Below are 27,516 nucleotides of genomic sequence, written 5' to 3'. Positions count from 1 at the left end.
GAACAAGGTCAGGTCTAGTCAAAAGCCAAGCGGACATAAGACTTTTTGTCAGATATACGAGGCAAGCAAGCATCATTAGTTTGTAGCTGAAGGAACAGACATCTACTAGCCCCAGCCCCAGTTTCGGATTGAAGTGAAACAGAGCGACACGCAACCCCCCTCATCACCCCTTGCAAAACCTCACCCCTCAAATACCAGAGACAACGTACTGTACAGTACGTATAAATGGAATTACCTAGGGTTGGTATGTGGTCGCGTGTTGCGCTGCAGGTGGAGTGAACCGTAAAGCTTAGTGACACTGTACAAGTCCATGTCGCTGCCCGGTCCTGACTAATACTAGAGTCCCGTCAAAGATTAAAGTCTTACATAGTGTTTCCATTCCATCTCTTACTGTGTCTTGGCTGACGGCTGGACAAGGATGTCCAAGAATTGTCAAAGAATGGTGGGGTCGCGTTAGGTAGATCATTCTCAGGTGCATGGAGAACCTGTCGTTTCCATGCTATGAATAGAAGGAGAGGTGAAGGGATGTCCATTGTTTTTGCAGTACGACGCACGCAATGATGAAGCAAACGCTGATATTTCGATCATCCCATCCAATGATTGATCCCTCACTTCATACTCACGCTCACCAACAGATTCACACATTCAACTCCCTTCCCTGCCAAGCCCGCTCACGTACGTAAGGATGGCTACAGTATATACGAGCAATGCCCCCTGCCTTGACCTCCATATCCTTGGCAACTCATGGTGTCACAAACATGCTATCCAAAAACTTGTCTTGGGAATATTGATCAACGAGTACTACATCGGTTAAGCCGTGCCGCCATTGGGGCCCAGGCATGTGTACTGGGCATTCTCGCAGCCTTACTGTATAACCGAGCTTTACCAAGCGCGTATAGATCAATTGATTTGACCTCATAGGGGTCGAATTGAAGCCAAAGGAGCAGGGTCCGATTTCGTCAAAGATCTATTTCAGTCCAGATCCTCGATTGATCTCCAGAATTCCAGCCTCCATGTCGTACGCCATGGCTTACCGTCGTTGCCTGCCAGGTAATAGGACCCTGTGTAAGAAACTGTCAAACTGGGTTAGTAAAAGGCTCTTCTGGACTTGACGTGATGCTGCATTCGCGACGATCAAGCTGACAAATTAGTTCGTACACTATAGCTCGAGTGAGTCGAGGCTCAATTTACCGTCAGAGGAAATCTTTGATATAAAGTAATATAATCATCACATACACTGAGATTTCATTCTTGTCTAGTGGATATAAAGTATTTAGAAAAACTGTGAGTCGTTGCAAAGTCAAGTTCTTGGTAGTCAATAGGTGTAAATATTTTCTTCAACTCTGTGTTAGAAATACTGCCGTCAGTCACCGCCAAAAATTGTAAATTTTTGGAGATGGATCCAGCATCACGCAGAGCAGCCTCCATCGCTGAGCGCAAGCGGGCATCACTGGTGTAGTTACTCTTGTCGCTACTCGCACCAGCTGCATATAATATAATCACAATGCCTCATAATGATGCAGACCACCCGGTCAAGCGTCAGAAAACTGTCGCACCAGCCAATGCTTCAAAGTCCGCATCAGACTCTTCTCGAATTTTTGCGCCTTTCCGCGTATGTCTCTTTTCTCTGCTGCCTCACCATGTTGCCATAACTAACTTTTTCGCAATAGACTGTTGGCTTAGTATCTCCTACAAGTGTTCCCTTCACCTCGATTCCTCTCGGCAAGACTACTTTCCAGATTTCGACCTCTGTTGGCCGATCTATTCAGACTTACGATCTTCGTCGCGGACTGAACCTCGTTTTCATTACTCGCCCGCAGACCCCCGCCGATATCACCGCAACTCTCGCCTGGAAGCAACAGATCTTCGCAGCATGGGGAGGATCTTCCAAGGGCGAAGCTCAAGGTGTCTGGATCTTCCAGAGAGGCAAGAAGGTTAATGAGCTTGTGCTGCCCTCCGACCTCAACGAACCTGTCCAGCAGATTCAGGTTTTGGGAACATGGACTATCATCGCTGCTCTGACGCGAATCGAAATTTTCAAGACAGCCACTCTGGAGCACTACACCACCATCCACACCACGCCTGCCAACGACCGCGGCAACGAAATCACTGGCGGTATTGTGTCTATGCCCACTTTCCTCAACAAGATTTTCGTGGGTCGCAAAGATGGTTGGGTTGAGATCTGGAACGTCAGCACCGCCAAGCTTATTTACACCATTCTGCCTCCTGGCCCCGATTGCGGTTCTGTAACATGCCTGGAGCCCAGTCCTGCTCTGTCTCTGCTGGCCATCGCCTATTCTGAGGGAACCCTAATCATCACAAATGTTCTTACTGACAAGATCTCGCTTCGCATTGAGGCCGGCAGCTCGGAAGCGCCAGTCAACTCGATCTCTTTCCGAACCGACGGTATGGGTGCTGGTAACGATGGGCGCAAGGATGGTGTTATGGCTACATCGACAGCTGCTACTGGCGATGTCACATTCTGGGATTTGAACGGCGGCGGCCGTGTTATGGGTGTTTTGCGAAGCGCCCACAACCCTCCCTCCTACGAAGGACCTACTGTTCGTGGCGGTGTCAGCAAGATCGAGTTCCTCCCCGGTCAGCCCGTGGTCCTGACCAGCGGCCGCGATAACTCGCTCAAGTCCTGGATCTTTGACGAAACCCCCTTTTCGCCTGTTCCCCGAATCCTTCACTCCCGCAGTGGACACGCTGGCCCCGTCAACTGCCTTCAGTTCCTTCCTACCGACTTTGAGGGTGCCGATGCTGGTAACAAGTGGTTGCTTAGTGGTGGACAAGACCGAAGTCTCTGGGGATGGAGTTTGCGCCGTGATGGTCAGAGTGCAGAGCTAAGTCAGGGCAATATTCGCAAGAAGGCCAAGAAGATTGGTATTCTGGCCACCAATGCCCTGTCGCATGGACCAACAACGACTTTGGAGGACCTCAAGGCACCTGAGATCACATGCATGGCTTCTTCACTGAACCGAGATGGTGGCATTGGTGCCATGCCCGGTAACCAGCCTATATGGCAAAAGTCACAGAAGAAGAGGGCGCATAATGCAGAGGTTAGCGGTATGACCGGTTGGGAGAGTGTGGTGACTGCTCACAAGAACGATTCCTATGCCAGAACATGGTTCTGGGGTCGCAAGAGAGCAGGTCGATGGGCTTTCCCTACTGGAGACGACTCAAACGTCTCGACTGTTGCCATCAGCCCATGTGGTACCTTTGCTTTTGTTGGCGCGGAGTCTGGTGGTATCGATATGTACAACCTTCAGTCCGGAAACCATCGTCAACGATTCCCTTCAAAACTCACCCCAGCCCAAGCTCGTCAGCTCAAGATGCAACAGCTACGACAGGCAGACGATGTCGTGCAACTGCACGCCGAGTCTACCCGCCAGTTTCCCATCGGCACCGGAAGGCATACCAAGCGAGTCACTGGTCTCGTTGTTGATTCGATGAACAAAACAGTGGTGTCTTGCTCTTTGGATGGAAAGATCAAGTTCTGGGATTTCTTGACAGGTAACCTGTTGGAGCAGATTGACTGGGCACCCATGACTTTCCCCACGGGATGCAGATACCACCCTGCGAGCAACCTCATTGCCTTTTCATGTGATGATCTGTCGATTCGCGTGGTGGATATGGAGACCAAGAGAACTATTCGTGAGTTCTGGGGCCCTCAGGGTGCTATCAACGACTTCTGCTTCTCTAGCGACGGACGCTGGATCATTGCGGCCTCTCAAGATTGTGTCATTCGTGTCTGGGACCTTCCTACAAGTCACTTGATCGACGCCATCCGACTTGAGAAGCCTTGCAAGGCGATTGCAATGTCTGTCACTGGTGAGTATCTGGCTGCGACGATCGAGAACGAGTTGGGCGTGACACTATGGACCAACAAGGCTCTGTTTAAGCATGTTCCCACACGCCAAATCTCTGAAAAGGAGATTGGACACGTCTCCGCTCCTACGGTCTCTGGCGAGAACAGCCATGGTATGTTGGAGGGTGCATTTGAAGAAGAGCAGGTCGAGGATGAGGATACTGTGGTGGCGCCTACGATCGAGCAGCTCAGCGCCGATCTTACAACCTTGTCTCTGGTTCCCAAGAGCCGCTGGCAAACACTACTACACCTGGATCTTATCAAGGAACGAAACAAGCCCAAGGAAGCTCCCAAGGCTCCTGAAAAGGCTCCCTTCTTCCTACCTTCCACAACGGGCAAGGAGAATCCCATGGCGAATAAGGAACAGAAGGCGGATATCGAAAACACATCTCGTGTCACGAAGCTTGAGCAAGCTCGTTTTGAGCAGGCACTCGGCACCAAGCTTCGTGTTGGAGCAGAGACCGGAAACTGTGAGTATATTCTTTTCGCACTTCTGTTCGCATAAACTAACCTTACACAGACGATGAATTTATCGAGCACCTCAAGTCTCTCTCCCCTTCAAGCGCAGACCTGGAGCTTCGCTCGCTCTCTATTGGTGATGGCGACGATATGCCCAACGAGTTGTTGCATTTCATCCGTGCTTTGACAGCCCGTCTCAAGACACGCCGAGACTATGAGCTGACCCAGGCCTGGATGACTGTATTCCTCCGACTTCATTTTGATCTGGTAATGGAGAACAAGGATCTCCTTGAGGCATTGAGCGAGTGGAAGACGTATCAAGAGAAGGAGTGCAACCGATTAGACGGTCTGGTTGGATACTGCAGTGGTGTAGTGAGCTTCTTGAGGAGTCCAAGAACGTAAAGAGCGTGAAAGAGCAGAGCAATATTGGTTTGATAGTAAAATAATGGCGTTTGAATATCATGGCATGTTGGGAGCATATGGTATACTAGACAATACAATATTTGGTCCCAGCAATTTTTCAACTCCAATCGCTCGATAGTCATGTTTTCGACATCCTCAAACTACTGACTTATGAACCTTGTTTATGATCTTGTTCAAACGAGTCACATCGTCAACTCCTTCCTGCCTGTGAATCCTATAAATGTACAGTTTCATCCTCCCCCAACTCTTCCAAGACTAAACTCCGTGTAGTCTTGATCCTCTGTGTTTCCAAGTTCACCGCGTGCGCATCCACGCTAGCATTCGTATGATGTTCGAATGGTCGTCGCGAAGGTGTTATGCACTCATGTCTGGAGAGTCGATCGTGCGAGACAGTACTGGCTGATCGGCTCTCTAGACCTGCTCGGCACCCCAGCCAGCGTCTTCGGCCTCGCGCATGTTGGCAGGGGGCTCGATGGAGGGAACGAACTCGAGAGCGACGTAGGCAATACCGGTGATACCCACGATGCTGCCAGCAATCTTGCTGAGAATGCTGTCGCTCACCATCAGAGAGCCGAGGAAGATGTAGACTGGGAGTGAATTAGTCGTGATTCGAGAATCACTGTAACAAACGTTAACTTACAGACACCACGGCCGATGAAGGAGAACATGAATGACGCATGTCGAGAAACTTGAGGGGGGATTTGGAACTCTGCGATCTATTAGCATTGACGTGCGGGGATTCAGTCTGTCGCGACGTACCAAGAAGGCCAGTAACAAGACCAAAGACGATCATGTAAGCACCCAGGATGATGGGCTGACTGCAGAAGAGGCATTAGTACTCGCGCTGCTGTATTACGGCCAAGTGCCTAATTCGAGTGCGAATTGGAGGCGATCGGCTTCGATGGAATTGACGTGGACGTACAGGCTGAAAGAGAAGATGGACACGATACCACCGAGGATGACGATGACACCGACTGCCAAGTTGACAATGCGACTACACGTTGATGCGATGGTTAGCGACGATGCAATTCCCTACAAAAACTGATGCGATGCTTGCAACTCACAAGATGTCGGAGGGCTCCATGTTCATTGTGTCTTAGGGTGAAAGGGTTTTGTTCCTGAGGATTGCGCCGGTGATGATTCGAGGTCGATCGAGTTTAAAGAAGAAGGGAGATAAAGCCAGGCAGCAGCTTTAAAAGGAAATCGCGTTCAAGGCAGACGAATTGTGATGGATGTGAGGTTTGCGTGGCCACGAATGGAGTTGGAAAAGCACAGGAACTAGATTACGTAGGTAACCCCCAGAAACAAGTGCTGTAGGCTGTAGCTTTAGGTGAGGTGAAGCCCCAGGATCAAGAACCTGTCTCTAGTCCTTGTCTGGAGCTTCGCTTCAGGTTAGAGCAGTCACAGCCACATACAGGGGGCTTGGCCTAGTTTAGCCAATGACAATGGTGGGAAATCAGGAGTCGGTTGCGGAGCACGAGTTTTAAGTCTTGACGAATCATAATCGAGAATCAAAAACAGCAGAGAAAGCTCAAAATCAACCATCGATCGAGAAATTAAAAGTGAACAAGGGCTTTGAGATGCCTGGTTCGAGTCTTGGTCTATTTCCGAGTCCGGAATGATTATTTTATCACTACTAAGGAGCGGCCCGGCCATCAATGGCTCGGGCCGCTGTCTTGCACGTCAATGGCGCAATAAAGAGCTCGTCAATCTATCTCGTCGAGCTATGCATCAGGCGCATCATGATGCTCAGCTACAAAACATAAGAAATATTGGTATCATTGCTCATGTTGATGCTGTAAGTTGAACCATTCCAAACACCTGCTCTTCAATAAATCTCACATAAATAAAGGGCAAAACAACAACCACCGAGCGAATGCTCTATTATAGTGGTGTCACGCAACGAGTTGGAGGTAATTAGGCTATGACCGAAACTCACTGGGAGTAAATACTAATAAAAATTCAGATGTCGACTCTGGAAATACGGTGACAGACTTTCTCGATTTGGAGAGAGAACGAGGTATCACCATTCAGTCAGCAGCCATCACATTCAACTGGCCTCTTCACCAATCGCTTGCGCCTGGTCAACATGCAAAGACGATCAATCTCATTGATACACCTGGTCATCAAGATTTTCGCTTCGAGGTCGATCGCTGTCTTCCCATTCTAGACGGAGCAGTCTGTATTATCGATTCAGTCAAGGGCGTTGAAGCTCATACAGAACGAGTATGGGGATCTGCTCACGAGTTCAGAGTACCACGCATTGTATATTGCAACAAGCTTGATCGGGAGGGTGCCTCTTTCAAAAAAGCTGTTCTCGAGATAGGAACGCGTCTCAAAGGTTGGCCACTCGTCTGCCAAATTCCTTGGTGGGAGAAGGAGGACTTTGTTGGTGTAATTGATATCGTCAACCGAGTAGGATATCGATGGAAGTCTGAACGTGAAAAGACCGTCTACAACACCGCACAGCTGAAAGAGAAGCTTTCAAGTTCCAACAAGGATCTTCTTCCTGAGATTGAGACTGCAAGACAGGCTTTGATTGAAGGTCTTGCGGATTTTGATGAGGCTATCATGGATGAATTCCTCGCCGAGAATGAAAACATCGATGCCGCTGTAATCAAGCAAGCCATCCGAAGAGTCATCCGAGAAGGCGATGGCCGTATGATTCCTGTGTTTGCGGGTTCTAGTTTCCGCCATATCGGCGTTGAGCCATTGATGGATGCCATCACAGATTATCTACCAAGTCCAGACGAGCGTCCCTCTGCAGAGGTCCGTGTTGGTTCGGTAAAGCAGCGCTTGATTGAAGTGCTCGATAACAGTTCCAAGACCGCCAGAGGACAAGTTTCTTCAATCGCTTCAGTCTTCAAGGTCTTTAACCACCCCAAGGAGGGTGTAATCAGTTTTGTGCGAGTTTACCACGGCACTCTTACCAGAAACGCAGCAAGTTTCAACACTAACATTTTGGCAAATGAGAAGCCTATGGGAATTCTTCAGATCTCTGCAAACAAAACACAAGATATTCAAACATTAGGGGTCGGTCAGATCGGAGCTCTGAGAGGGTTGAAGAAAGCTCGAACTGGTGACACACTCATCACAATGAACGGAAACAAACCTATTCCCGAGTCTTTCCGTCATGTCAAGATTCGGCCACCTGAGATTCCACCACCAGTGGCGTTCTTGCAGGTTGAACCCTACGGCAACGTTGCCGCCCAGGCACTCCAGATCGCGCTGGAGAATACCACAAGAGAAGATCCCAGTCTGCGATACAGCCGAGACCCCAAGACCGAACAGTTCACCATCCAGGGTATGGGCAAGCTGCATCTTGACGTTTCACTTTACAACATGAAGCAAAAGTACAAGATCGATGCCGACTTTGGCCCTATCGAGGTCGATTACAAGGAATGCGTCACAGCGCCTACGCGGCCTCAGCACGTCGTCTTTGATCGCCCCGTCGCGAGCAAGCCGGGCAAAGTGACGTGTACCGTTACTCTAGAACCACTCGAGGAACACCATCGAGAAACGTTACTAGAGTCCAGTGTTGAACGCGACGGGAACATATATCACGTCGTCATTCCTTTGGCAGAAGGCGCTACCACTCTGAACTTTGACCCTGAAGAGGCGAGGGCACAACTCCTCAACGGCGCTATTGCAGGTCTCGCGAGAGGTCCTCGTCGTGCAGCTCCCGTTCACGGGTGCCACGTAACCATCGCACTGGACACAGAACCTGGAGCCTGCGAAACCCCCACCGGCGGCCATTTCAGCACTGCTTCCAGGACGGCAGTGCAAGCTTCTCTGCGAGATGCATTCGAGAAGGAGCAGATTGGCATTCTGGAACCCATTATGCTTGTCAACATCACTTGTCCGGAGGTTGTAGCCGGTGCAGTGCAGCACGACGTCACAGCTGGTGCTGGTGGTCAAGTTCTAGAGGTCAACGACAGATCTGCCGAGTCTACGGGTGAAGACCACATTGATGTGTCCAAGATCTACACTCCTCCTGACCCGTACGACTCTATCACTTCATTGCGTGGTAAGAAGTCTACGGCTCGTGTGGTTGAGATTATTGCCAAGGTTCCGTACAAGGAGATGTTGGATTATGATAACCATTTGAGAAGCAAAACTGCAGGCCGACACTCAATGACCATGTTCTTTGACTCTTTTGCCAAGGTTGTTGGACATCGTGAGAAGGGCTTGTAGGGGGTGTGTACCATTGTAAGATAGAATGAAAAAGTGAAAAGATTTATGTATATTATGTACCACCTGAATATGAGAAACGGATATGTGCCATAATACATGGAATCTTGCGTTGGTTTCAAATTATTAGTGTGTTGACGGATGTCAATGTCACAAATCAAAGGCAGAATACGATCATAACTAAGCGAATGTATTTGTAATTGTCTTATGTACCGTGTTCTATATACGAGAGAAGCAAACAGTGCGTTAGGTCCTAGCAACAACAAACTACCTTATAGAATGGGGTATTTCTATCGGAAAATCTACCTAGTGTCCAAATATTATAAACGCCAAAAGAAGAAGTCATCATCGCCAAAACGCTCGCCACATGCAAAAGATCAAAAGAATGAGAAGAAATAGGCAATCCCTTTAGACAGATCGCTTTTGAATGTTGCACTTCTTGAGGCACTCGTCAACACCCAGAGCAATGCTCTTGGGAATAGCGGCGCGGACCTTGTCGATGTCCTCGCCAGCAATGCTCTGACCAAAGGTAGCAGCAATAACATCATCGCTCAGAGCGACAACCTCATCGGCAATCTGACCAGTGCCAAAATCTTCGGCGGCAAAGGAGGCGACGAAAGTGGCAGGCTCGCAGTCGGGGTTGAATTGAGTGTGGACAGAGCCTTGGTAGAAAGGAGTCATCATGTTGGCCTTGAGCTCAGTACGAATGACTCGTCGCTTGCCGTCCTTGTCCATAACACCGTTCTCGGGAACCATCTCAGTGATGAGGCGGCCTGATGTGACAACTTGAAGTTCGGCGGAGCGGGGGTGGACGTGGAGAGTGTTCATGCCACAGGCTAAAGAGATGTTAGAGTTGTTGTGTAGTATAAGTGTGGAAGAAGCTTACCGTCAATTCGGCCAAAGGCCATGCCAGAACCAGTACCAACCAGAGCGGGAAAGGTCTTGCGGTTAGCAGCAATGAGCTCGCCGCCCTTTCCAGGGTTTTCCTGCTTCTTGTTGAAATCGAAGACAAAGTCCTTGTCGTCGGGAAGAAGGGCAAAGCGGTCAGCAGCGCTGGTAAAGGTATTAGTCAAGGGTCTTCATGAGAGGTTGTTATTGAGAGTCACTTACGTATCAGCAAGTCGAAGCTGGGCAGTCAGACTGGGGGCCTCGGCGTAAGATCGTCGAGTGTTGCGAGGAGCAGCGTCTGTGAAAGAGGTGAAGGCCAGGACGGCGGAGATGACGGTGGTGGTGAACTTCATTTTGCTTGGTGATGGGTGTAAGTGAGAAAGATACTAGGTTATGTAGATGAGAGATGATTGTAATGTTTGAGTGTAATGATATTGAATGATATTCCTCAACTTGACAGGACAATATCATCTTCTTATACATTATTCTTGATTCCGAATGTTCCACATGATAGACAGGCACAAGATGCAGCTAAGCTAAGCTGTCTGACAGGAACAGCTTCTCACAAGGCTCTGCAAACTCAAAAATAGGATACACAACAGTTTTGCTGTGCGATGCCTACGGAAACATTGACATCCGCTGCCAGTTCATCATGTAGGCCAAGTAGTACCAGCCATATCCTTGAAGTCTTGGTGCTGAGCAAGTGACTGCTATTGGTCATTTGCCGCTATTTCAAGATTTAGAGGGCTGTGCAGTGGGAAAGACGGAACCCAACAGGCTGGGCTGGGCTAAACTGAGCCAGTGACCGCAGCAGACCAAAAATATCGCCAGTAAGCGCTTCTGTTAGTTAAAAAGCCAAGTCCATGTCAGCACCAACAATCCTACGTTTCTACGGATGTTGAACAAGCCGGTCAAGATGGTCGAATCAGAAGAAAGTTTTGTTTCTGTTGGTCGGATACTTCCAGGAAACAAAACAAAAATAAAGGAACCAGCCGCCATGTTTCAATGTTTTACAGCTGTCATAAGCCACGTTGGCCAAACTAAGCCAGGCCATGTATGTAAGCCAAGTATTAAGATGGAGAGGATTTGTTTCTATTTGGAACATTGAGGGAGAATTTCATGCTTTGATAGGCATTTTTTACTTTTGGTTCTCCCTTGCAGGTAGTTCTCCCTACTGATGTTGTCTCATATTGAGGGTTGAATTATGAGTTGTTCGGGTCTGTAGGTTAAGCTTATGTAGGAAATAAAGATGAGAAACAAACTTCCAGCCACTGATTTAAAGAGTTTTACCAGTCAAAGTCTCCCTCCACACTGTTTCGTGCAGTTAACTCAAGTCATTACGCCACTCCCGCTCGGGACGCACAATAACTTTGTTTGGGTTTGAAACATGGCTTCAAATGTTTATTCAAATTGGTCTATCCACTTTTGCCAGTATAACTCTTCCGTTCCCACTTGATATATTACCCTAGAGAACTGTATTCTATCAGGGGAATAACAAATGACGCTGTTTGAACAGTGATAAACTAGTCTCGGCACAATGTCTTTCTATAAAACATTTCTATGACAATACCCGATAGACGACTATGGATAACTCGTTGATAGTCAGGTTACAGGTGATTCTGATTCTGATCCCAGAACAGATCAAGTCCGACAACCGGAATACAACCTTTGAATCTCGCTTGAGTTTAATCGCGTTGAACAGTGGATAATTCACCTGTACTCCGTAGTTACTTGGTGCGGGCCACAGAAAGCGGTTGCAAGGTTGAATTTTAAGCGATATTTGGATCCTCAGACAACAATGCTTGTTTATTCGCATCCAGCTGTTATCCGACTGGATAACCAGAGACTGAAGATATCTATCAACATAGAGTCATGTTTATATGTAAGAGAAGATATATTCATGATGAATAAGTATTGCTTATTAATAGCCGGTCCTCTCAAAAACAGGAAGAAAAAAGCATTGTAGGTTGCGAGATTCAAGAGGCATGTGCTACAAGGTCACGCTTCTTGTCTCATCAACCACAGTTCGCGTTTCTCAGCTCACTCACTCACCTCAACAGGTCCCTTTTCCACTTCAACTTCCACTATGGAGACACGCTAAACCAGGGAAGCATGGCGTCGATCTTCCAAAATACAAACTAACAAACACTAACTTACCTAAGATTAATGTCCCCCCTCAACAGTAGGTGAGCCTTTTCATCAATCTTATTCTCATTCGAAAGAGAAAGGCTGACTCGTCTCCTCAGACTTTATGATTAACATCACCTGCCAAGCGCGTCTCAACAGCCAATCGTTAGCGACGTAGCAAGCGTCCCGTCTAGCCTGCTTGCGTTTGCGCGGTCAATCAGTTGTGGCTCCTATTCTAATAGGAGCCGTCTCTGAAGCCGTTGCAACGCTAACCAGAGACACATTGGCCCAGGAACAAATTAACACTGGCATGCGGGAAAAACAACTGTCAGGGGCTTTAGAATGGCCAGCGAGCCAATGTAAGCTCTTGCCTCAAGCCACTGGATAAAACGTCCAGGGATAGAACCATGGTGGAAGTTGAGAGCACAATAGAACAAGGACGCCATCTTTTTCAAAAGAAAGACAGGATCAAGACAAGACAAAACAGGAAGAGATCCAGAATAACAACCCAAAACAACAACCGAGACAAGCTTCAGTAGACGACGTCTTCAAAACCTATGCTAGAACAAAACCTCCATGGAACAATATTCTCTTGCCTTATCCGGGCCTTTGTGCCGAGCATGCTTGTCTTATCGCCAGTATCAACTCTCTTTTTGGCATCGGCAACTGCAGAATTAAGCTCGTCTTGACATGATGCGATAGACTCTAATCTGCTCCGAGCATTATCCCCTGAGCCAACAGACTTGACCAAGGCACAGCTTTCAACAGGATTGGCCAGATCCGAGCTAGGGGTCAGGTAAAGACCTGGTCTGATTGGGAACAGTTTCATTACTCGACCCCCTGTCCCAGGAGAACCTCCACATTATGACAGGGGAATCTCAAGTTCATGCAGGTACGGATAGGCCATGGCTCAGCATGGGGTCCTGCCCACGAGCCCACAGACGAGGCCCTCGCTTGCCGTTCAATCTCCTGGTTGTGTGGGTGAATGCGCCGCCGTCCGCGCTTCTGACCATTGCTCATTTCCTGGGGATCCATTTCCATCTCGCCCACTGTCGATCTCTTAATACTCATGTCCTTGCTTCCTTGCCTGTCACTCACTCTTTTGTTTCCTTCCTTTTTGTTAAAACGTTCTGTTGCTGGCCCACAAACTTGTTGAGCTTCTTCGTCAGCTTCATCACTCGTTCTGTCGCTCGACGACAATTACACTCTTTTATCTCAGTTCGCCAGGATCTATGTCGTATTTTTGACAAGTTAAATAAAAGGATTGGAGGTATTCGCGCACATATTCACCAACATACTGGACTTATCGAATCGAACCGACTATCTTTGATCGACGACAATCACAATGAGACTCATCAACCTTTCGGCTGCCCTTGTGGGTGCCCTATCCGCACCATCAATCGTCGCTGCCAAGTCCCACGGCCATCGCCATGGCCAACATTCTGTCCTTGAGTCTCGTCCTCTCCAAAAGCGAGGAGGACAATGCCAGTTTCCTACCGATGACCCCAACATGGTCGCCGTCACTCCTGATGCGAAGAATGCCGGTTGGGCCCTTAGCCCTGATCAAGAGTGCAAACCTGGAAGCTACTGCCCCTTTGCCTGTAAGCCCGGTATGGTCATGAACCAATGGGATCCTGATTCCACCTACGAGTATCCCTCTTCTATGGTACGCCTGCGACACATCGAGTATCAAACCGGGAAATCCCAGCTAACACTTCCCAGGACGGAGGTCTCTTCTGTAACAAGGATGGTGAAATTGAGCAGCCTTTTGAGGGCAAGCCTAACTGTGTCTCTGGCACTGGCTCCGTCGAGGCTGTCAACAAGTGTGGTTCTACAATGTCTTGGTGCCAGACTGTCCTGCCTGGTAACGAGGCCATGCTTATCCCTACTGTTGTTTCTTCTAGTGCAACTCTGGCTGTTCCCGGATCTTCCTACTGGTGCTCCACCGCCGCTCAGTAAGTATTTTAAGTCTTGTTGATCACTGAAGATCTCTAACCATCGACCAGCTTCTACATCAACCCCCCTGGTACTGGCGAGGAGGGCTGCATCTGGGGTACTGAAGACAAGCCTGTTGGTAACTGGAGCCCCTACGTTGCTGGTGCCAACACTGAGTCAAACGGCCAAACTTTTGTCAAGATTGGCTGGAACCCTATCTGGGAGGACTCTGCCTTGAAGAGCACACTCCCTGACTTTGGTGTTGAGATTCAGTGCCCTGACGGTGGCTGCACCGGGCTTCCTTGCAAGATCGACCCTACCAAGGGCAAGGGAAACGTTGGCAGTGCGCTTTCTGCCAAGGGTGCTGGTGGCTCAGCCTTCTGCGTCGTCACCGTCCAGAAGGGTTCAACTGCCCAGATCGTTGCTTTCTCTACCAGTGGTGGCGGTTCAGGATCTGGCGATGATGACGAAGATTCCGAAGATTCTGAGTCTTCCACTGCCGAGGCCGAGCCCTCTACCACCGCTGAGGTTGAGCCAACCACTTCTGAGGAAGCCGAGGTTAGCACCACCGAGGAGCCTTCAACTACCGCAGAGCCTACCACTTCTGCCGCTCCTACTACCTCTGCTCAGCCTACAACCACCAGCGCAGCGGAGACAACCTCTACACCTGCGGAGACCACCACTGAGCAGCTGTCGACTTCTGCAGCCGAGACTTCTTCTTCTTCTTCTTCTTCTTCTTCTTCTTCCTCTTCTTCTTCTGAGGAGCCTACTTCAACCAGCTTCACGTCCGCTACTTCTTCCAAGACCAAGACCAAGGCACAGAAGGCCACCTCGACCACATACACCAGAAAGATCTACCCTACCGTCAAGCCCGGCATCTTCCGTGAGAACGGTACCACCACTTATACCACCTCCGAGACCGAGGAGACTGCTGCCGCTACTGAGGCAGACTCTGGAGTTGCTCCCACTGAGACTAAGGACAGTGGAGCTGGTCGTGACCAGGGCAATGCTGCCCTCGCCGGCCTCGTCGTTGCTTTCATCGCTGCCGCTTGTTTCTTCTAATTCATGTCTCCTTTAACGACCATTCACCGCTACGTCACCACAGTTGGTTTTCACTTCACAGACTCTATTTACCACATACATTCCTTTATTATTGATACTTTACATATATTATCAAGCCACTTATTTGTTGGCGATAGTGTCTATTGTCCCCTTTCATCTATACTACTCACCAGTCTTATGGCTGTTGTGTCAGTTGGTTGACGATACCCGCCCCGGGTATTAATATTCGTCAAGAGTCTTATTTGGCTCTTGTTGCTCGCGGGCATTATACATAGTTCAACGCTTCTTTTCACGGTCGATATACCCTTTTTAGCAATCATTGGAGACATTGGATATTTGGAGGAACAAGCGATGGTTTTCTTTTAGTTTATTAACGACGTATGCACACTATGAACAGAGAGTTTGGTTTGGAGCTTCAGAGTATGTCGGGTGGTTAGGAAGTGAATATACGGGGACGGCTAGCGGATGGGATGATGCTCTGGTCATCTCAACTTATATATCTATGAAAATAATCTTGTCTAGAGACATTTAATGATGTGGTGTACGTTATCACATGCAGATCTGAAAAAGAATATGTGTCTAGTCATGGCTTCATTCCCTGAACAAAAGGTCAATTCCCTCAATGCACTCCAAGTTGCCATCTTTACTTTCCTTAGGGTATCATACAGCAGAAATATATTATACAAACGCCATTGAATGATTCAGGCTCTAGTGATTATCCAATTCAGGTTCCCTTTCGGACATTTTCCTACTTGACCCATCCAGGTACCTCATCAGGATCGAAATCCCCATCGTATCTCCTGTCCCGAACTGCGTGCCACACGTTGGGCCAACCAGCGAGCACAGGGCTGCCCTTGGCCTTGGCGCCGATGATAGCGAACCGTCCTGATCCGTGAGCAATGAATCCGTGCATCAAGCCCTGCTGCACGAGCGTCGCAGCCGTCATCTCCACGTCTTCGGATGTGACCTCTGCGTTGCCCCATACCATACCCTCGTTGGGTCGTAGGGATTTGGGACCGCCAGGTGGTGGGGCTAGTGTAGTGTCGCCTTCAGGATTCTGCGCATTGTTCCCGAGAGCCTTTATCAGAAGGGGGTCAACGTTCTGAGATCGACTATGGCCGTTGGGCCCTGCTGGTACCCACCCCTCGAGGTGATGTTGAAGGTACATGGCAACTGTGTGCAAGTCGGCGAGGTCAAGAGTGGCAGCCTTGCGGGACGATGCATCGGTGGGGGGGATATACGTTAGAAGGAACGTTTTTCTACTCAATGATCGCCAAAGTAGTGGTCGCAGACGGTTGCTCAGTGTCAAGAGGAGACCCTTTTCGAAGAGCCATGTCTCATTTTGTGCTAAGTGATGTTGGAACTGGATAAAGTTACCGGATCTGATAGCCTGGCAGATAGGGAGAAAGACAGGTGCCAAATCCTTACATTCCTGACGCTGGAGCAACACCTGTGATGGGAAACGTCCTAGCAGAATGTTGCAGGGGATCAAGTATGTGAGAATATTGGTTCGGTGGGAAACCAATTGCGAGGGAGTCTGGAGATATGCCTGCTCAAGACACAGCGCGGCGCGCAGGTAGTGGTTGTTTGAGAAGTTGAAGCGACCCAGGTAGTACAGAAATGTGACGCGTTGGCCAGCTGGGTAGAGTGATAGAGGCGGAGAGATGGTGTTGATATTGACAAATATCATCTTTGCGAGATGCGTTCTCCGACACTGTTATCTTGTCAGCTTCGCTTTGCATAGAAGGCAAATGTTATAACATACTGCGAACAGGAGCTTGAGTACAAGGTTGGCAAACATGTAGACACCAATTTTCTTGCCTTCAGGTCGATCATAGCGACCACTGGATCGGTCTGTCAAACAAGTGGTGAAGATCTTTTGGATGATCTCTGCTGATGACTCTGCGATGGTCTTGTCTTCATCGACGGCACGTAGTTGACGCGCCAACTCAGGCTGTCTACTGAGAGACATTGTGAGGCGGGCGAGAGTCTCTGACAGAGACATGCTTGTCTTGAGAAGCATGGCTCCATATGTAGGATGAGCAAAAGCTGTTGAACATGAGCTACAGTCGCAAAACATTAGCGATGATAATTCTTGATCCGATCGAATTCATTTCATCCATACTTAACAAGGCCACTCAGCAACTGATGCGCGCCTAGTAAATCATCATAGTTCACGTCGCGCCAGAAAGCCATATAATCTTTCATAAAGGCGATAAAGCCTGGCCACACGGTCGCTTGACCCTCGGGGACGTCATCTTCCTGAGGCAGTGACTTTTCGATGATATTGTCGAGGCCCTGTTGGCGGAATTGAGAGCGCAGCTCAGCCGCGAGGTTGTGGTATTGTTGTGGTGAGCTGGGCTCTACCTGGAGCCAGGCGCGGAGCTCGTCGCCATTCTGAGAGCGGATGAAATTACGGATTTGAGTGAGGAAGTCGAGAACCAGAGGCATTGTGAAGGGTTGGGTGTAGTGAGAAGGGCGGTGGTAAAGATGTAAGGTCAGTTAGGATAGGTCTGGGCTGGAAAACATGTTGGCTCCACTGTCGCAGCCAAGTGAACAATAGAAGGATCATTGGCAACGATGAGCACCTACTAAACATATAGTTTGGACAGATATGGATATCAACCTACATAGTAGTAATAAGTATAACTAATGATGCAGCCAAAGAATTGCTTCGAAACTCAAGGATAATTTAACAAGAAGTTGACGAAGTGCCCGCATAAACCGAGCTTCGAAGTACCTCACCCTGCATTAATTGACACTTGGCTAACTGTCAATCATTACTTCATACATATGAACAACTGTACGTAGTGTATCCTTATTTATTCATTTTTTATTGTTTTTTATACTATAGTATCATAAATAGTATTGCTCATAATATCTATCAGGCATTTATACGGACTCAACACGCTGCACAACAAGGGCAGTCGCAGCGCCACCACCGTTGCAAATAGCAGCAACACCGTACTCACCAGGCTTAAGCTGGTGGAGAAGAGTAGTAAGGATTCGTGAGCCGGAGCTACCAAGAGCATGACCTAGCGAGATGGCACCTCCCAGAGGGTTGACCTTGGCGCCCTCAAGACCAAGAATCTTAGAGTTGGCCAAGATGACGCTGGCAAACGCCTCGTTGAACTCCCAAATGGCAACTTGATCCTTGGTAATACCAGCACGCTCGAGAGCGATGGGGACAGCCTTGGCGGGAGCGACAGGGAAGTCAATAGGTGCGGTAGCGGCATCAGCGTAACCGCAGATCTTGGCCAAGACTCGGGAGCCTGAACCGTACTGCTGGGCAATAGCCTTGCTTCCTAGGACGAGAGCGCTGGCACCGTCGTTAAGGGTCGAAGAGTTGGCGGCAGTGACAGTGCCGCTTCCATCGCGAACGAAAGCGGGCTTAAGCGTGGGCACCTTGTCGAACTTGACATCCTTGAAACCCTCATCGGTGTCGATAACAGTCTCTCCCTTGCGCGACTTGACAGTGACAGGTGCAATCTCGTCGGCAAACGCCTTCTCCTCCCAAGCCTTTTGGGCGTTGCGGTATGACTGAATGGCGTACTCGTCTTGTTGCTCTCGGGTAATGTTGTGGTTTTTGACTGTATTCTCGGCGCAGTTGCCCATGTGGAATTGGTCGTACACATCGGTCAAACCATCCTTGATAAGGCCATCCTCCATCTTGACGTGGCCAAAGGCAGGAAGACCGCTGGCGCGCGACACATAGTATGGGACTTGGGACATGTTCTCCATTCCACCGGCGATCTGAGCCTCAGAGAAACCCATCTGGATGTTCTGAGCAGCCAAAGTAACGGCCTTAAGTCCAGATGCGCAGACCTTGTTAATGGTTGTCGCCTCAACCTCCTTGGGTAGACCAGCAAAGATGGCCGCCTGTCGGGCAGGCGCTTGGCCGACAGAGCCCTGAAGGACGTTGCCCATATACACATCGGTGATCTTCTCGACGGGGACCTTTGACTTTTCTAGGGCGGACTTGATAGCAACAGCGCCAAGCTTGGGAGCTGACACTGACAGGAACGAGCCATTGAACTAGTGATGGTGTTAGCAAGATGTCACAAAGCCAGCTGTTCCGGACGATTTCGTACCTTTGCAGTGGGAGTTCGGGCAGCGCTTAGAATATAGGCATCTTGAAGTTCCTTGCGCAGAGCTGGCCGTGTAGAGAACTGTCGTGCGCCATTCACATGTCCAGCAAGCTGGGCCAGCCGGCCAGCGGATCTAAGTTGTGTAACAGGCATTTCGGGGATTGTGGGGTATCAAGATGTAACAAGACAAAGCAGAACGGCACAGGAGAAGAAAAATAGAAAGAGGAACACGTTTGAAGAAGAGATAGAAATCAATTGTATTGGTAGCACGGATATATAAAACAAGACGACCTCGGGTATCGTAATCACGGTCCTCTTCGGCTTTCAGCGGGGGAGCCGCCCGAGGTGGTGGGAACAAACCATCCCGTACCGAATCCGGGGCACCGCAGAGTGACGTCGCTAGAGTTAACAGACCGAGTAATGTTTACTAGGGGTTTGCAGTATAATAGCTGCAAGTATCTTTATATCTGCGTTACCTTTCTTTGTGGACGGTTAACGATTCTCTCTATTGTCGTCTATGAAGAATATTTGTCAAACAGTAGAAACATCGCTTCGCTGTGTCATTCGGAAATCGGAATTATCGCTGTTTCTAGTTCATCTTCAAGGAGAGAGCGGCCTTCGTCTTCCGCGACCATGTGAAAGTTCCCGGAACTAATGGAAACAGATCTTCTGTCTGAGATTGAGCCTCCGAACTGACCACGTGATCAGTTGGAGAGGGTCCACGGCAAGTGGAGTGCCCGCAAATCGTGATAGGCCAAATTCACGACACCCTTGATTGGTAGATTGCCACTAACTTACGGATCCCCTCTGCTTCCCTGCCCAAAGAATCATTCAAGTCAAGCGTTTCCCATCGATGACCAATCTCCATCTCCGCCCATCACTCCATTGCACCTTGCACCTTGCACCGCCAGACCCATCGTTTCCTTTGAGACCGCGAATCGTACATACGCAGCGAATCTTTATCCCCAGAGATCTCAGTCATAGTTTTCACCCAACACCATCCGCCAAGCAATACCTAACTTCCATCTCTACTCACTCCATCCGTCATCATGTCTACCGCCGCTCGCCGCCGTCTCATGCGAGACTTCAAGGTATGATGCGCTTCTGCAAGTACCTTCAAAAGCGTATCTGGCTAACTTTGATTGTAGCGCATGCAAACTGACCCCCCAGCTGGTGTTTCCGCTTCCCCTGTACCAGACAATGTCATGACCTGGTTCGTACGCTCTGTTCGACTTTGACGCTGAATACTAACCCGACACCTTGTAGGAACGCCGTGATTATCGGCCCCGCTGACACCCCATTCGAAGACGGCACCTTTCGACTGGTGATGCAGTTCGAAGAACAATACCCAAACAAGCCTCCTCAAGTCAAGTTCATCAGCGAGATGTTCCACCCCAACGTTTACGCCACGGGAGAGCTCTGCCTCGACATTCTCCAGAACCGATGGAGTCCCACTTACGATGTCGCCGCCGTCTTGACTAGTATCCAAAGGTGAGGAGAAATAGTACAATACGGACGGGCATAGTCTGACCATGTTTAGTTTACTCAACGATCCCAACACTGGTTCACCTGCGAATGTCGAAGCCTCCAACCTATACAAGGACAACAGGAAGGAATACACTAAGCGCGTTAGGGAGACGGTGGAGAAGAGCTGGGAAGATTGAGCAAAGAACGATCCTGGAAGGACACGGAACGGTATGCCAACGTCGATTTGTCCACTAAAGCATGGGTCAGGTTGCTCTCAGTATGCTCTGTAGCTTGGAGCATCATCGTTCAAGAGTTCAAGCATGTATGTAAATGGCGTTTTTGGTGCGTTGGAGTTGGACTGAACTGCATTCGGGGCGTTGCGAGCGTCCAGGAAGTACCCGAGAACGTTAGCTTATGATATCACGCGCGTCATCATGAAGAGGAGTTTTGAGTTTTATGTTTCTTCCCGTGTCTAATCGTGTATCTGTGAAGTATGCTTTGGTGAAACCAATGAAACCGACCAATGATTTTGTGATAAGTCGAACAAGTTGTACTATTGCGTGTATGCCTTTAGGAAGCAGGAATAGTGATTCGTCTGTCATTTCTATGTTAAATGAACTTTATGCACCTACTGTGAGTTCCACTGCCCTTGAATTGCTCGTATGCACATTATCGAAGCATTGTGGTATTAACGATTGTCAATTTATGCGTTGGAAATGATGCCAAAGATCGGCCTGGGGCATTTACCATAATAGGCAGTCTGTTGACTGCTCCCCTACTAACAATTCGTCCCTCATGAACCCCTCCACACAGTAACCCAACGGTTCAAGAACCCCGAGTTTTCTCCAACTTGCGTTCATTTGACAAAGATAGAACAAAACCTCGGGCGGTATTTTGGACGGGTAGAAGCACATGGATGGAATCGATCTGAACAACGGAACTTGAGTTCAAGGCCGCTGAGGCCTAATTTCTTAGGGGTGAGTCCCCTAAATTCTAGGCCAGACCCCCTGGGCAGCTCTGACACTGGTGTCCCCTCCCCGTTTCGGCCCCTCTTGGCGCGCGTTCTCTACGATTTGAGCCTATCATCTTCATCATAACCCACCGCCTCTGGTTGCCAACAACACGACGTTGAGTTAGGCTGTTGATTTGTTGTTACTCATACCGTATCGTCGATACATTACCGCCCATTCATGCATTTTGTTGTTGACGATCGTGGGATCAGTCAAATCACACTTATCCTAACAACAGTATCGTGCATTTTAACCCCCCGTCGCTGCAGCGAACCGAACTGAAACCCTGTAATCTTGGCCTGGCCTCGATCTGCCACTTTTCTCCTCAGACACATCCACCGACCTCACCTCTCTTTGTCTCGAGGCCGTCGTCTTCCCCTCCTCTCGCCGCCATTCTGTGGCTCGTTTGCAACAAATCCACGGCCCGCATCTTCTGCGACCCCTCTACCCCCCTGAAGGGTTCGCTTCAGAGCAACCAACGATCGATTCCCGACTTTTTTTCCCCTTAGGACGACAGCGCTGCGGCCGATGATAACGTTTGTTGCGTGACACACAGCCCGCGTTCAACATGTCGTCCGCAAATAGTATCAAGGTTGTCGCCAGGTTCCGACCTCAGAACAGGGTCGAGCTTGACTCGGGCGGAAAGCCCATCGTCGCTTTCAATGGCGAAGACACCTGTAGTATTAACGTATGTCGCACCATTTGCATAAAGAAAAAGTGATATACGGTGAAGCTTCATGGCTAACTTACTCTGCAGTCCAAGGATGCGCAAGGCAGCTTCACCTTTGACCGGGTCTTTGACATGGGATGTAAACAGCAAGACATCTTTGACTTCTCCATTCGATCCACCGTCGACGATATTCTCAATGGATACAACGGTACAGTTTTCGCTTACGGCCAGACCGGTGCCGGTAAGTCGTATACCATGATGGGTACCAATATCGACGACGACGAGGGCCGAGGTGTTATTCCCCGTATTGTTGAGCAAATCTTTGCCAGCATCATGTCGAGCCCCGGCACTATCGAGTACACGGTCCGAGTCAGCTATATGGAAATTTACATGGAGAGGATTCGAGATTTGCTCCAGCCCCAGAACGACAACTTGCCCGTCCACGAGGAGAAGAACCGCGGTGTCTACGTCAAGGATCTTTTGGAAATCTACGTCTCTAGCGTTCAGGAAGTGTACGAAGTCATGAGGAGAGGTGGAAATGCCCGAGCAGTTGCTGCCACCAACATGAACCAGGAATCTTCGCGATCACACTCTATTTTCGTCATCACCATTACACAAAAGAATGTCGAGACCGGATCAGCGAAGAGCGGACAGCTGTTCCTTGTCGATTTGGCTGGTAGTGAAAAGGTTGGCAAGACCGGTGCCAGTGGACAGACCCTCGAGGAAGCCAAAAAGATCAACAAGAGTTTGAGTGCTCTAGGAATGGTCATCAACGCCTTGACTGACGGCAAATCCTCACATATCCCTTATCGAGACTCCAAGTTGACCCGTATTCTTCAAGAATCCCTTGGTGGTAACAGTCGGACAACTCTCATCATCAATTGTTCTCCCAGTAGTTACAACGATGTCGAAACTTTGGGCACGTTGCGATTTGGTATGCGAGCCAAGTCTATCAAGAACAAGGCCAAGGTCAACGCCGAGCTTAGCCCTGCCGAACTCAAGTCTCTGCTTAAGAAAGCGCAAGGACAGGTCACCAATTTCGAGAGCTACATCTCTAACCTCGAGGGCGAGATTCAGATGTGGCGTTCCGGTGAAGCAGTGCCTAAGGAGAGATGGGCCACACCCATTGCTTCTACCGACGTCGTTGCTAGAACCAAGGCTGACGCCAGGACGTCTACCCGACCTTCTACTCCTTCATTAATATCAGATAGCCGATCCGAGACGCCTGCGATATCCGAACGTGCTGGCACTCCTAGTCTGCCGCTGGACAAGGACGAGAGGGAGGAGTTTCTACGACGGGAGAATGAACTGCAGGATCAGATTTCGGAGAAGGAGTCTCAAACCGTTGCGGCTGAGAAGCAGCTTCGAGAGACCAAGGAGGAGCTGGCCTACCTCAAGGATCACGACAGCAAAGTTGGCAAGGAGAACGAGAAGCTTACTACCGAGGTTAATGAATTCAAGATGCAACTCGAGAGACTCACTTTCGAGAGCAAGGAGGCTCAGATCACCATGGATGCACTGAAGGAAGCCAACTCGGAGCTTACCACCGAACTCGACGATATGAAGCAGCAGCTTCTTGATGTCAAGATGAGCGCTAAGGAAAATGGTGCTGCTCTCGACGAAAAGGAGAAGAGGAAGGCCGAGAAGATGGCCAAGATGATGGCTGGCTTCGACTTGGGCGGTGATGTGTTTAGTGAGAACGAGCGCCATATCGCGGAGACTATCGAGAAGGTCGACTCGCTTCACGAGCTAAGCGCAACCGGCGACAACATTGCACCCGACGAGTTTAAGGCACTCCGAGCTCGATTGGTGGAGACGCAGGGTATTGTTCGACAAGCTGAGCTGTCCATGTACAGCTCCACCTCCAGCGACGCCGACTCAAGACGACGACAAGAACTTGAGACTCGTCTCGAGGCTGTCCAGGCCGAGTACGAAGAGATCCTTACCCGCAACCTCGGCCCCGAGGATGTTGAGGAGGTCAAGGCCCGACTAGAGAACGCCTTTGCCAACCGACAGACTGCCCAGTCTGCATTTGTCGACGAACTCAAGGCCGACATTGCCCAAAAGGCAGCTGAGAACACAAGAATGAAGACGCTGATTGACGATCTTCAACAGCGGGTCAAGGCTGGCGCCACCGCGCCCATGGCTAACGGCAAGACGATCCAGCAGCAGATCGCCGAGTTTGACGTCATGAAGAAGAGTCTCATGCGCGACCTTCAGAACCGATGCGAGCGTGTGGTAGAGCTCGAGATCTCTCTGGATGAGACACGAGAGCAGTATAACAACGTTCTCCGATCGTCAAACAACAGGGCGCAACAGAAGAAGATGGCGTTCCTCGAGAGGAACCTGGAGCAGCTGACCCAGGTTCAACGCCAGCTAGTCGAGCAGAACTCGGCGCTCAAGAAGGAGGTCGCTATCGCCGAGCGCAAGCTCATTGCCCGAAATGAGCGTATCCAGAGCCTGGAGAGCCTGCTACAGGATAGCCAGGAGAAGATGGCTGCTGCGAACCACAAGTATGTGTACCCGTACGATGCCCCTTATGTGAAACTCTGCTAACAGAAATACCAGGTTCGAGGTTCAGCTAGCTGCTGTCAAGGAGCGTCTTGAGCTTGCCAAGGCCGGCAGCACTCGTGGTCTTAACTCGCCAGGTGGCTTTAGCTTCGCCAACGCTGGCAGCAGGATCGCTAAGCCTCTCCGTGGAGGTGGCGGCAGCAATGACGCTGCCCCCATTCCTACGATCCAGAACCTTCAGGGCCAAAACGAGGGAAACACCAGCAGCGGTAGCAGCAGCAAGCGCGCCAGCTGGTTTTTCACCAAGTCATAGACGTAATGAGGGAAAGATAAAATAAAGAAAAAAGAGCTCGCTGCTTTTTTGCTTTTGGGCACGGCGTTGCGAGCAGATTCTGTTAGACATATATATTCACGCACCCCCCGTTCATACCCCCCTTTTCCCTCAACTCAACGATGCCCCCGTTTGTTCAACAGAGTTTTCCACTTTGCACACATTTTTACTTCTCTCATGCTGTTGCATTCTGGTTGTCCCCGATTTCTGTTTTGTTTCTGATTCTATAAGAAGGCGATAGAGAGGGTAGGGCGGCTACGATGATTTGGATTTACGATAGGCATCGCGATGGGACCATGAATGAACGGATGGGTACTTATAGGGCTGGTGCATTTGGTGCGAGAGATGAGATGAGAGTTCAGCTGTAGTGGAGGAAACTTGTATAAGTCTTGCCACGATCACGTACGTAGTTAAGGCACGAAGTTCAAGATAGTCGATGAATTGAGGTTCTAACAATCTATATTTGATCTCACTTGTAAAAAATAAAAAAAAGCTGGATAACCGAGCGGAATGTTTGGAGCGAGCCGTTGACAGTTTGTCCTAGTGATATGCTTTGACTAAGTATAACTATAGGATGCTCAAGACAGTTCTTCCGTGAAAGTTCGTGGCAATTGCTGTTAATTTACATCTTCATGTCCCCGTCACTGGGGCCGTCTCCGCTTGAGGCACTCAGGGAGGCCAGGAGGATGATCTGGGGAATTATGACAACCATCAGGGCAAAGATGGAGGCAAAAGAGACAGCAACGACCTTGAGCTCGAGCATGACAATACGCTTCCAGGCAGACTTGGAGAAGCTGGACCAAGCGTCCCGAACGGTGGCATAACCCCGACCACCGACAACGACAGGCTCGATGCGGCCATTGAAGGAGCGGTCGAAGGGAATGATGGTGTCGGCGTCGGCGGGAAGGAGAGAGGCCTGGACACGAATGAGAACAACATAGGCAGGAATCTGGACGGCGATCTGGAGGAAGAGAGCCAGGATCATGATGCCCCAAACGCTGCCTTCGCTACCGTCAAACTGGGGGATTTCTTGGTCATTAGTGCCCATGGCGTAGAATGTGCTGATGCCACCAAGGGTGACGATTTGAGAGGCAGCCCAGAAGATGACGATGGGCCTCCAGGTGGCGAGGAAAGTGGACTTGAAAGCAGGAATTCGGCTGTACCATCTTTCCTGGGACTCGGGCGTAATGACAATGTGAACCCAAGCGGTGCTGAGCTGGACACAGATAAGAGAGCTGAGCAAGTGGGCGACAATAAACGAATAAGGAGTAACGTTGTAAAGTGCAGTGTTGATGACTGCGAGAGCGAGAGCTTGGAGAGCATGCATGAAGATGCCACGGTACATAGCTCGGAAGCCACCAGTAGATCGAAGGAGGCTGAATGTAGCACGGAAAGACGAGGTAATGGGCTTGCCCTGGCCGGCAACGGGAGCAGAAGGAGCGCCGGTAGGTTTGGTCATGTCGTCGTTGGCGGCGAGATGCTCGACAGCGAGAGGAGCGTAAGCAGGAGGCTTCTCATCTTCGACGATGGCGAGAACGGGGAAGACCTTTTCGAAAGTGTACGAGCACTAAGCGTATGTTAGTGAGCGAGGTAGATATATGATCACGGTGGGACTTACGAGGGCAAAGACTGGGACAAAGAGAAGGAAGTTGGCCAAAAAGACGTAGAAAGACCAGTCAGGAAGCTGGTTAATCTCATGGCCAAGATTTGGCTTGGGCACATTATCGCGCCGCATGAGCGACATGGCCGTCTCGGAAATCATGGTGAGCGACTACAAGAGATGATTTGATATGAAAGACTTCAAGTTATGTTGAGGTTTTGATAAAAAGAAAGAATGGAAAAAAGAATCCTCAGTCAAAGTTGATGGAAGAGGAGGAAGGGATGGGTTGACTTTAATGGAATGAGAAGATGCTGGGGTCTTTAAGTTGTCAGCTGCGCGTACTGAAACTAAAACTAATTTAGGCACCCGATCCAGCCCAAGACGGAGGCTAGGAGGCTAATAAAGGGCCCCCAACTGGGGGGCGAAAAGGATGATGCACAGCCCCCTGGTTTATTGATCTGCAGAAGGAGGTACAAGTCCTACATGATTATCAATGATTTAAATATGGAAGTGCATGCTACATAGTATACGCACAAAGTATTGATATTTTGGATTTATATTTCGGTATTACATAGTACGTCTAAAATAATGATATTCTTTTGATATATGTAGTTGATCAATCTACTTCTCAGTCGGTAGTTGCCGGATTAGGCAATGACATTTACTTCCACACGTAATACACGTAATCACCACAACCAAGACAAAGTATGCATCCTTTTCTGATTCTGATCGGGCACTCAACAAGGCAATTTGACATCGCCATCTTTGAGTTGTGATTTGCTTTATTTCTCCTCTTGTGTTGGCTGACAAGGCGTTCTTACTGACTACTAGGCGACAGACATTACAGAGAGGCGTATTCTTGGCATTCTCAAGGATGGACCCC

At 49.4% G+C, this 27,516-nt stretch overlaps 10 protein-coding genes across 10 annotated transcripts; 5 read left to right on the top strand and 5 right to left on the bottom strand.

Annotated features, from left to right (window-relative positions):
• Positions 1-1,504: 1,504 nt before the first annotated feature.
• FSST1_011296 (rRNA-processing protein UTP21) lies at positions 1,505-4,732 on the top strand (the record flags this gene model as incomplete). The annotated part of the gene is made up of 3 exons (XM_083234414.1): positions 1,505-1,612; positions 1,671-4,341; positions 4,392-4,732. The coding sequence occupies 3 exons, from the start codon at positions 1,505-1,507 to the stop codon at positions 4,730-4,732; spliced, it is 3,120 nt and encodes a 1,039-aa protein (XP_083080992.1).
• A 432-nt stretch (positions 4,733-5,164) lies between these two features.
• FSST1_011295 (Golgi apparatus membrane protein TVP15) lies at positions 5,165-5,843 on the bottom strand (the record flags this gene model as incomplete). The annotated part of the gene is made up of 5 exons (XM_083234413.1): positions 5,165-5,340; positions 5,394-5,462; positions 5,513-5,571; positions 5,676-5,747; positions 5,818-5,843. 5 exons carry the CDS (start codon positions 5,841-5,843, stop codon positions 5,165-5,167), a joined length of 402 nt encoding a protein of 133 aa, XP_083080991.1.
• Positions 5,844-6,371: 528 nt separating this feature from the next.
• Positions 6,372-8,947, top strand: FSST1_011294 (mitochondrial elongation factor MEF2; the record flags this gene model as incomplete). Its single annotated transcript, XM_083234412.1, has 3 exons — positions 6,372-6,551; positions 6,606-6,666; positions 6,720-8,947. The coding sequence occupies 3 exons, from the start codon at positions 6,372-6,374 to the stop codon at positions 8,945-8,947; spliced, it is 2,469 nt and encodes an 822-aa protein (XP_083080990.1).
• Positions 8,948-9,352: 405 nt separating this feature from the next.
• FSST1_011293 (RmlC-like cupin domain-containing protein) lies at positions 9,353-10,185 on the bottom strand (the record flags this gene model as incomplete). Its single annotated transcript, XM_083234411.1, has 3 exons — positions 9,353-9,780; positions 9,831-9,997; positions 10,055-10,185. The coding sequence occupies 3 exons, from the start codon at positions 10,183-10,185 to the stop codon at positions 9,353-9,355; spliced, it is 726 nt and encodes a 241-aa protein (XP_083080989.1).
• A 3,119-nt stretch (positions 10,186-13,304) lies between these two features.
• Positions 13,305-14,956, top strand: FSST1_011292 (uncharacterized protein; the record flags this gene model as incomplete). Its single annotated transcript, XM_083234409.1, has 3 exons — positions 13,305-13,625; positions 13,682-13,914; positions 13,966-14,956. The coding sequence occupies 3 exons, from the start codon at positions 13,305-13,307 to the stop codon at positions 14,954-14,956; spliced, it is 1,545 nt and encodes a 514-aa protein (XP_083080988.1).
• A 748-nt stretch (positions 14,957-15,704) lies between these two features.
• FSST1_011291 (uncharacterized protein) lies at positions 15,705-17,407 on the bottom strand (the record flags this gene model as incomplete). The annotated part of the gene is made up of 3 exons (XM_083234408.1): positions 15,705-16,670; positions 16,722-17,019; positions 17,082-17,407. The coding sequence occupies 3 exons, from the start codon at positions 17,405-17,407 to the stop codon at positions 15,705-15,707; spliced, it is 1,590 nt and encodes a 529-aa protein (XP_083080987.1).
• A 441-nt stretch (positions 17,408-17,848) lies between these two features.
• On the bottom strand, positions 17,849-19,197 carry FSST1_011290 (Thiolase, N-terminal domain-containing protein; the record flags this gene model as incomplete). The annotated part of the gene is made up of 2 exons (XM_083234407.1): positions 17,849-18,991; positions 19,048-19,197. The coding sequence occupies 2 exons, from the start codon at positions 19,195-19,197 to the stop codon at positions 17,849-17,851; spliced, it is 1,293 nt and encodes a 430-aa protein (XP_083080986.1).
• An 896-nt stretch (positions 19,198-20,093) lies between these two features.
• Positions 20,094-20,708, top strand: FSST1_011289 (E2 ubiquitin-conjugating protein RAD6; the record flags this gene model as incomplete). Its single annotated transcript, XM_083234406.1, has 4 exons — positions 20,094-20,135; positions 20,193-20,257; positions 20,311-20,535; positions 20,585-20,708. 4 exons carry the CDS (start codon positions 20,094-20,096, stop codon positions 20,706-20,708), a joined length of 456 nt encoding a protein of 151 aa, XP_083080985.1.
• A 1,381-nt stretch (positions 20,709-22,089) lies between these two features.
• FSST1_011288 (putative kinesin family protein (KinA)) lies at positions 22,090-25,015 on the top strand (the record flags this gene model as incomplete). Its single annotated transcript, XM_083234405.1, has 3 exons — positions 22,090-22,209; positions 22,279-24,704; positions 24,760-25,015. The coding sequence occupies 3 exons, from the start codon at positions 22,090-22,092 to the stop codon at positions 25,013-25,015; spliced, it is 2,802 nt and encodes a 933-aa protein (XP_083080984.1).
• Positions 25,016-25,655: 640 nt separating this feature from the next.
• On the bottom strand, positions 25,656-26,795 carry FSST1_011287 (uncharacterized protein; the record flags this gene model as incomplete). Its single annotated transcript, XM_083234404.1, has 2 exons — positions 25,656-26,600; positions 26,652-26,795. The coding sequence occupies 2 exons, from the start codon at positions 26,793-26,795 to the stop codon at positions 25,656-25,658; spliced, it is 1,089 nt and encodes a 362-aa protein (XP_083080983.1).
• Between the last annotated feature and the right edge of the window lie 721 nt (positions 26,796-27,516).

Source organism: Fusarium sambucinum, chromosome III, assembly GCF_050947815.1.
Source record: "Fusarium sambucinum isolate potato_lamoka chromosome III, whole genome shotgun sequence".
NCBI classification, from domain to species: domain Eukaryota; kingdom Fungi; phylum Ascomycota; class Sordariomycetes; order Hypocreales; family Nectriaceae; genus Fusarium; species Fusarium sambucinum.
Note: the sequence above shows the minus strand (reverse complement) of the source record. Positions and strands in the feature narration are given on the sequence as shown.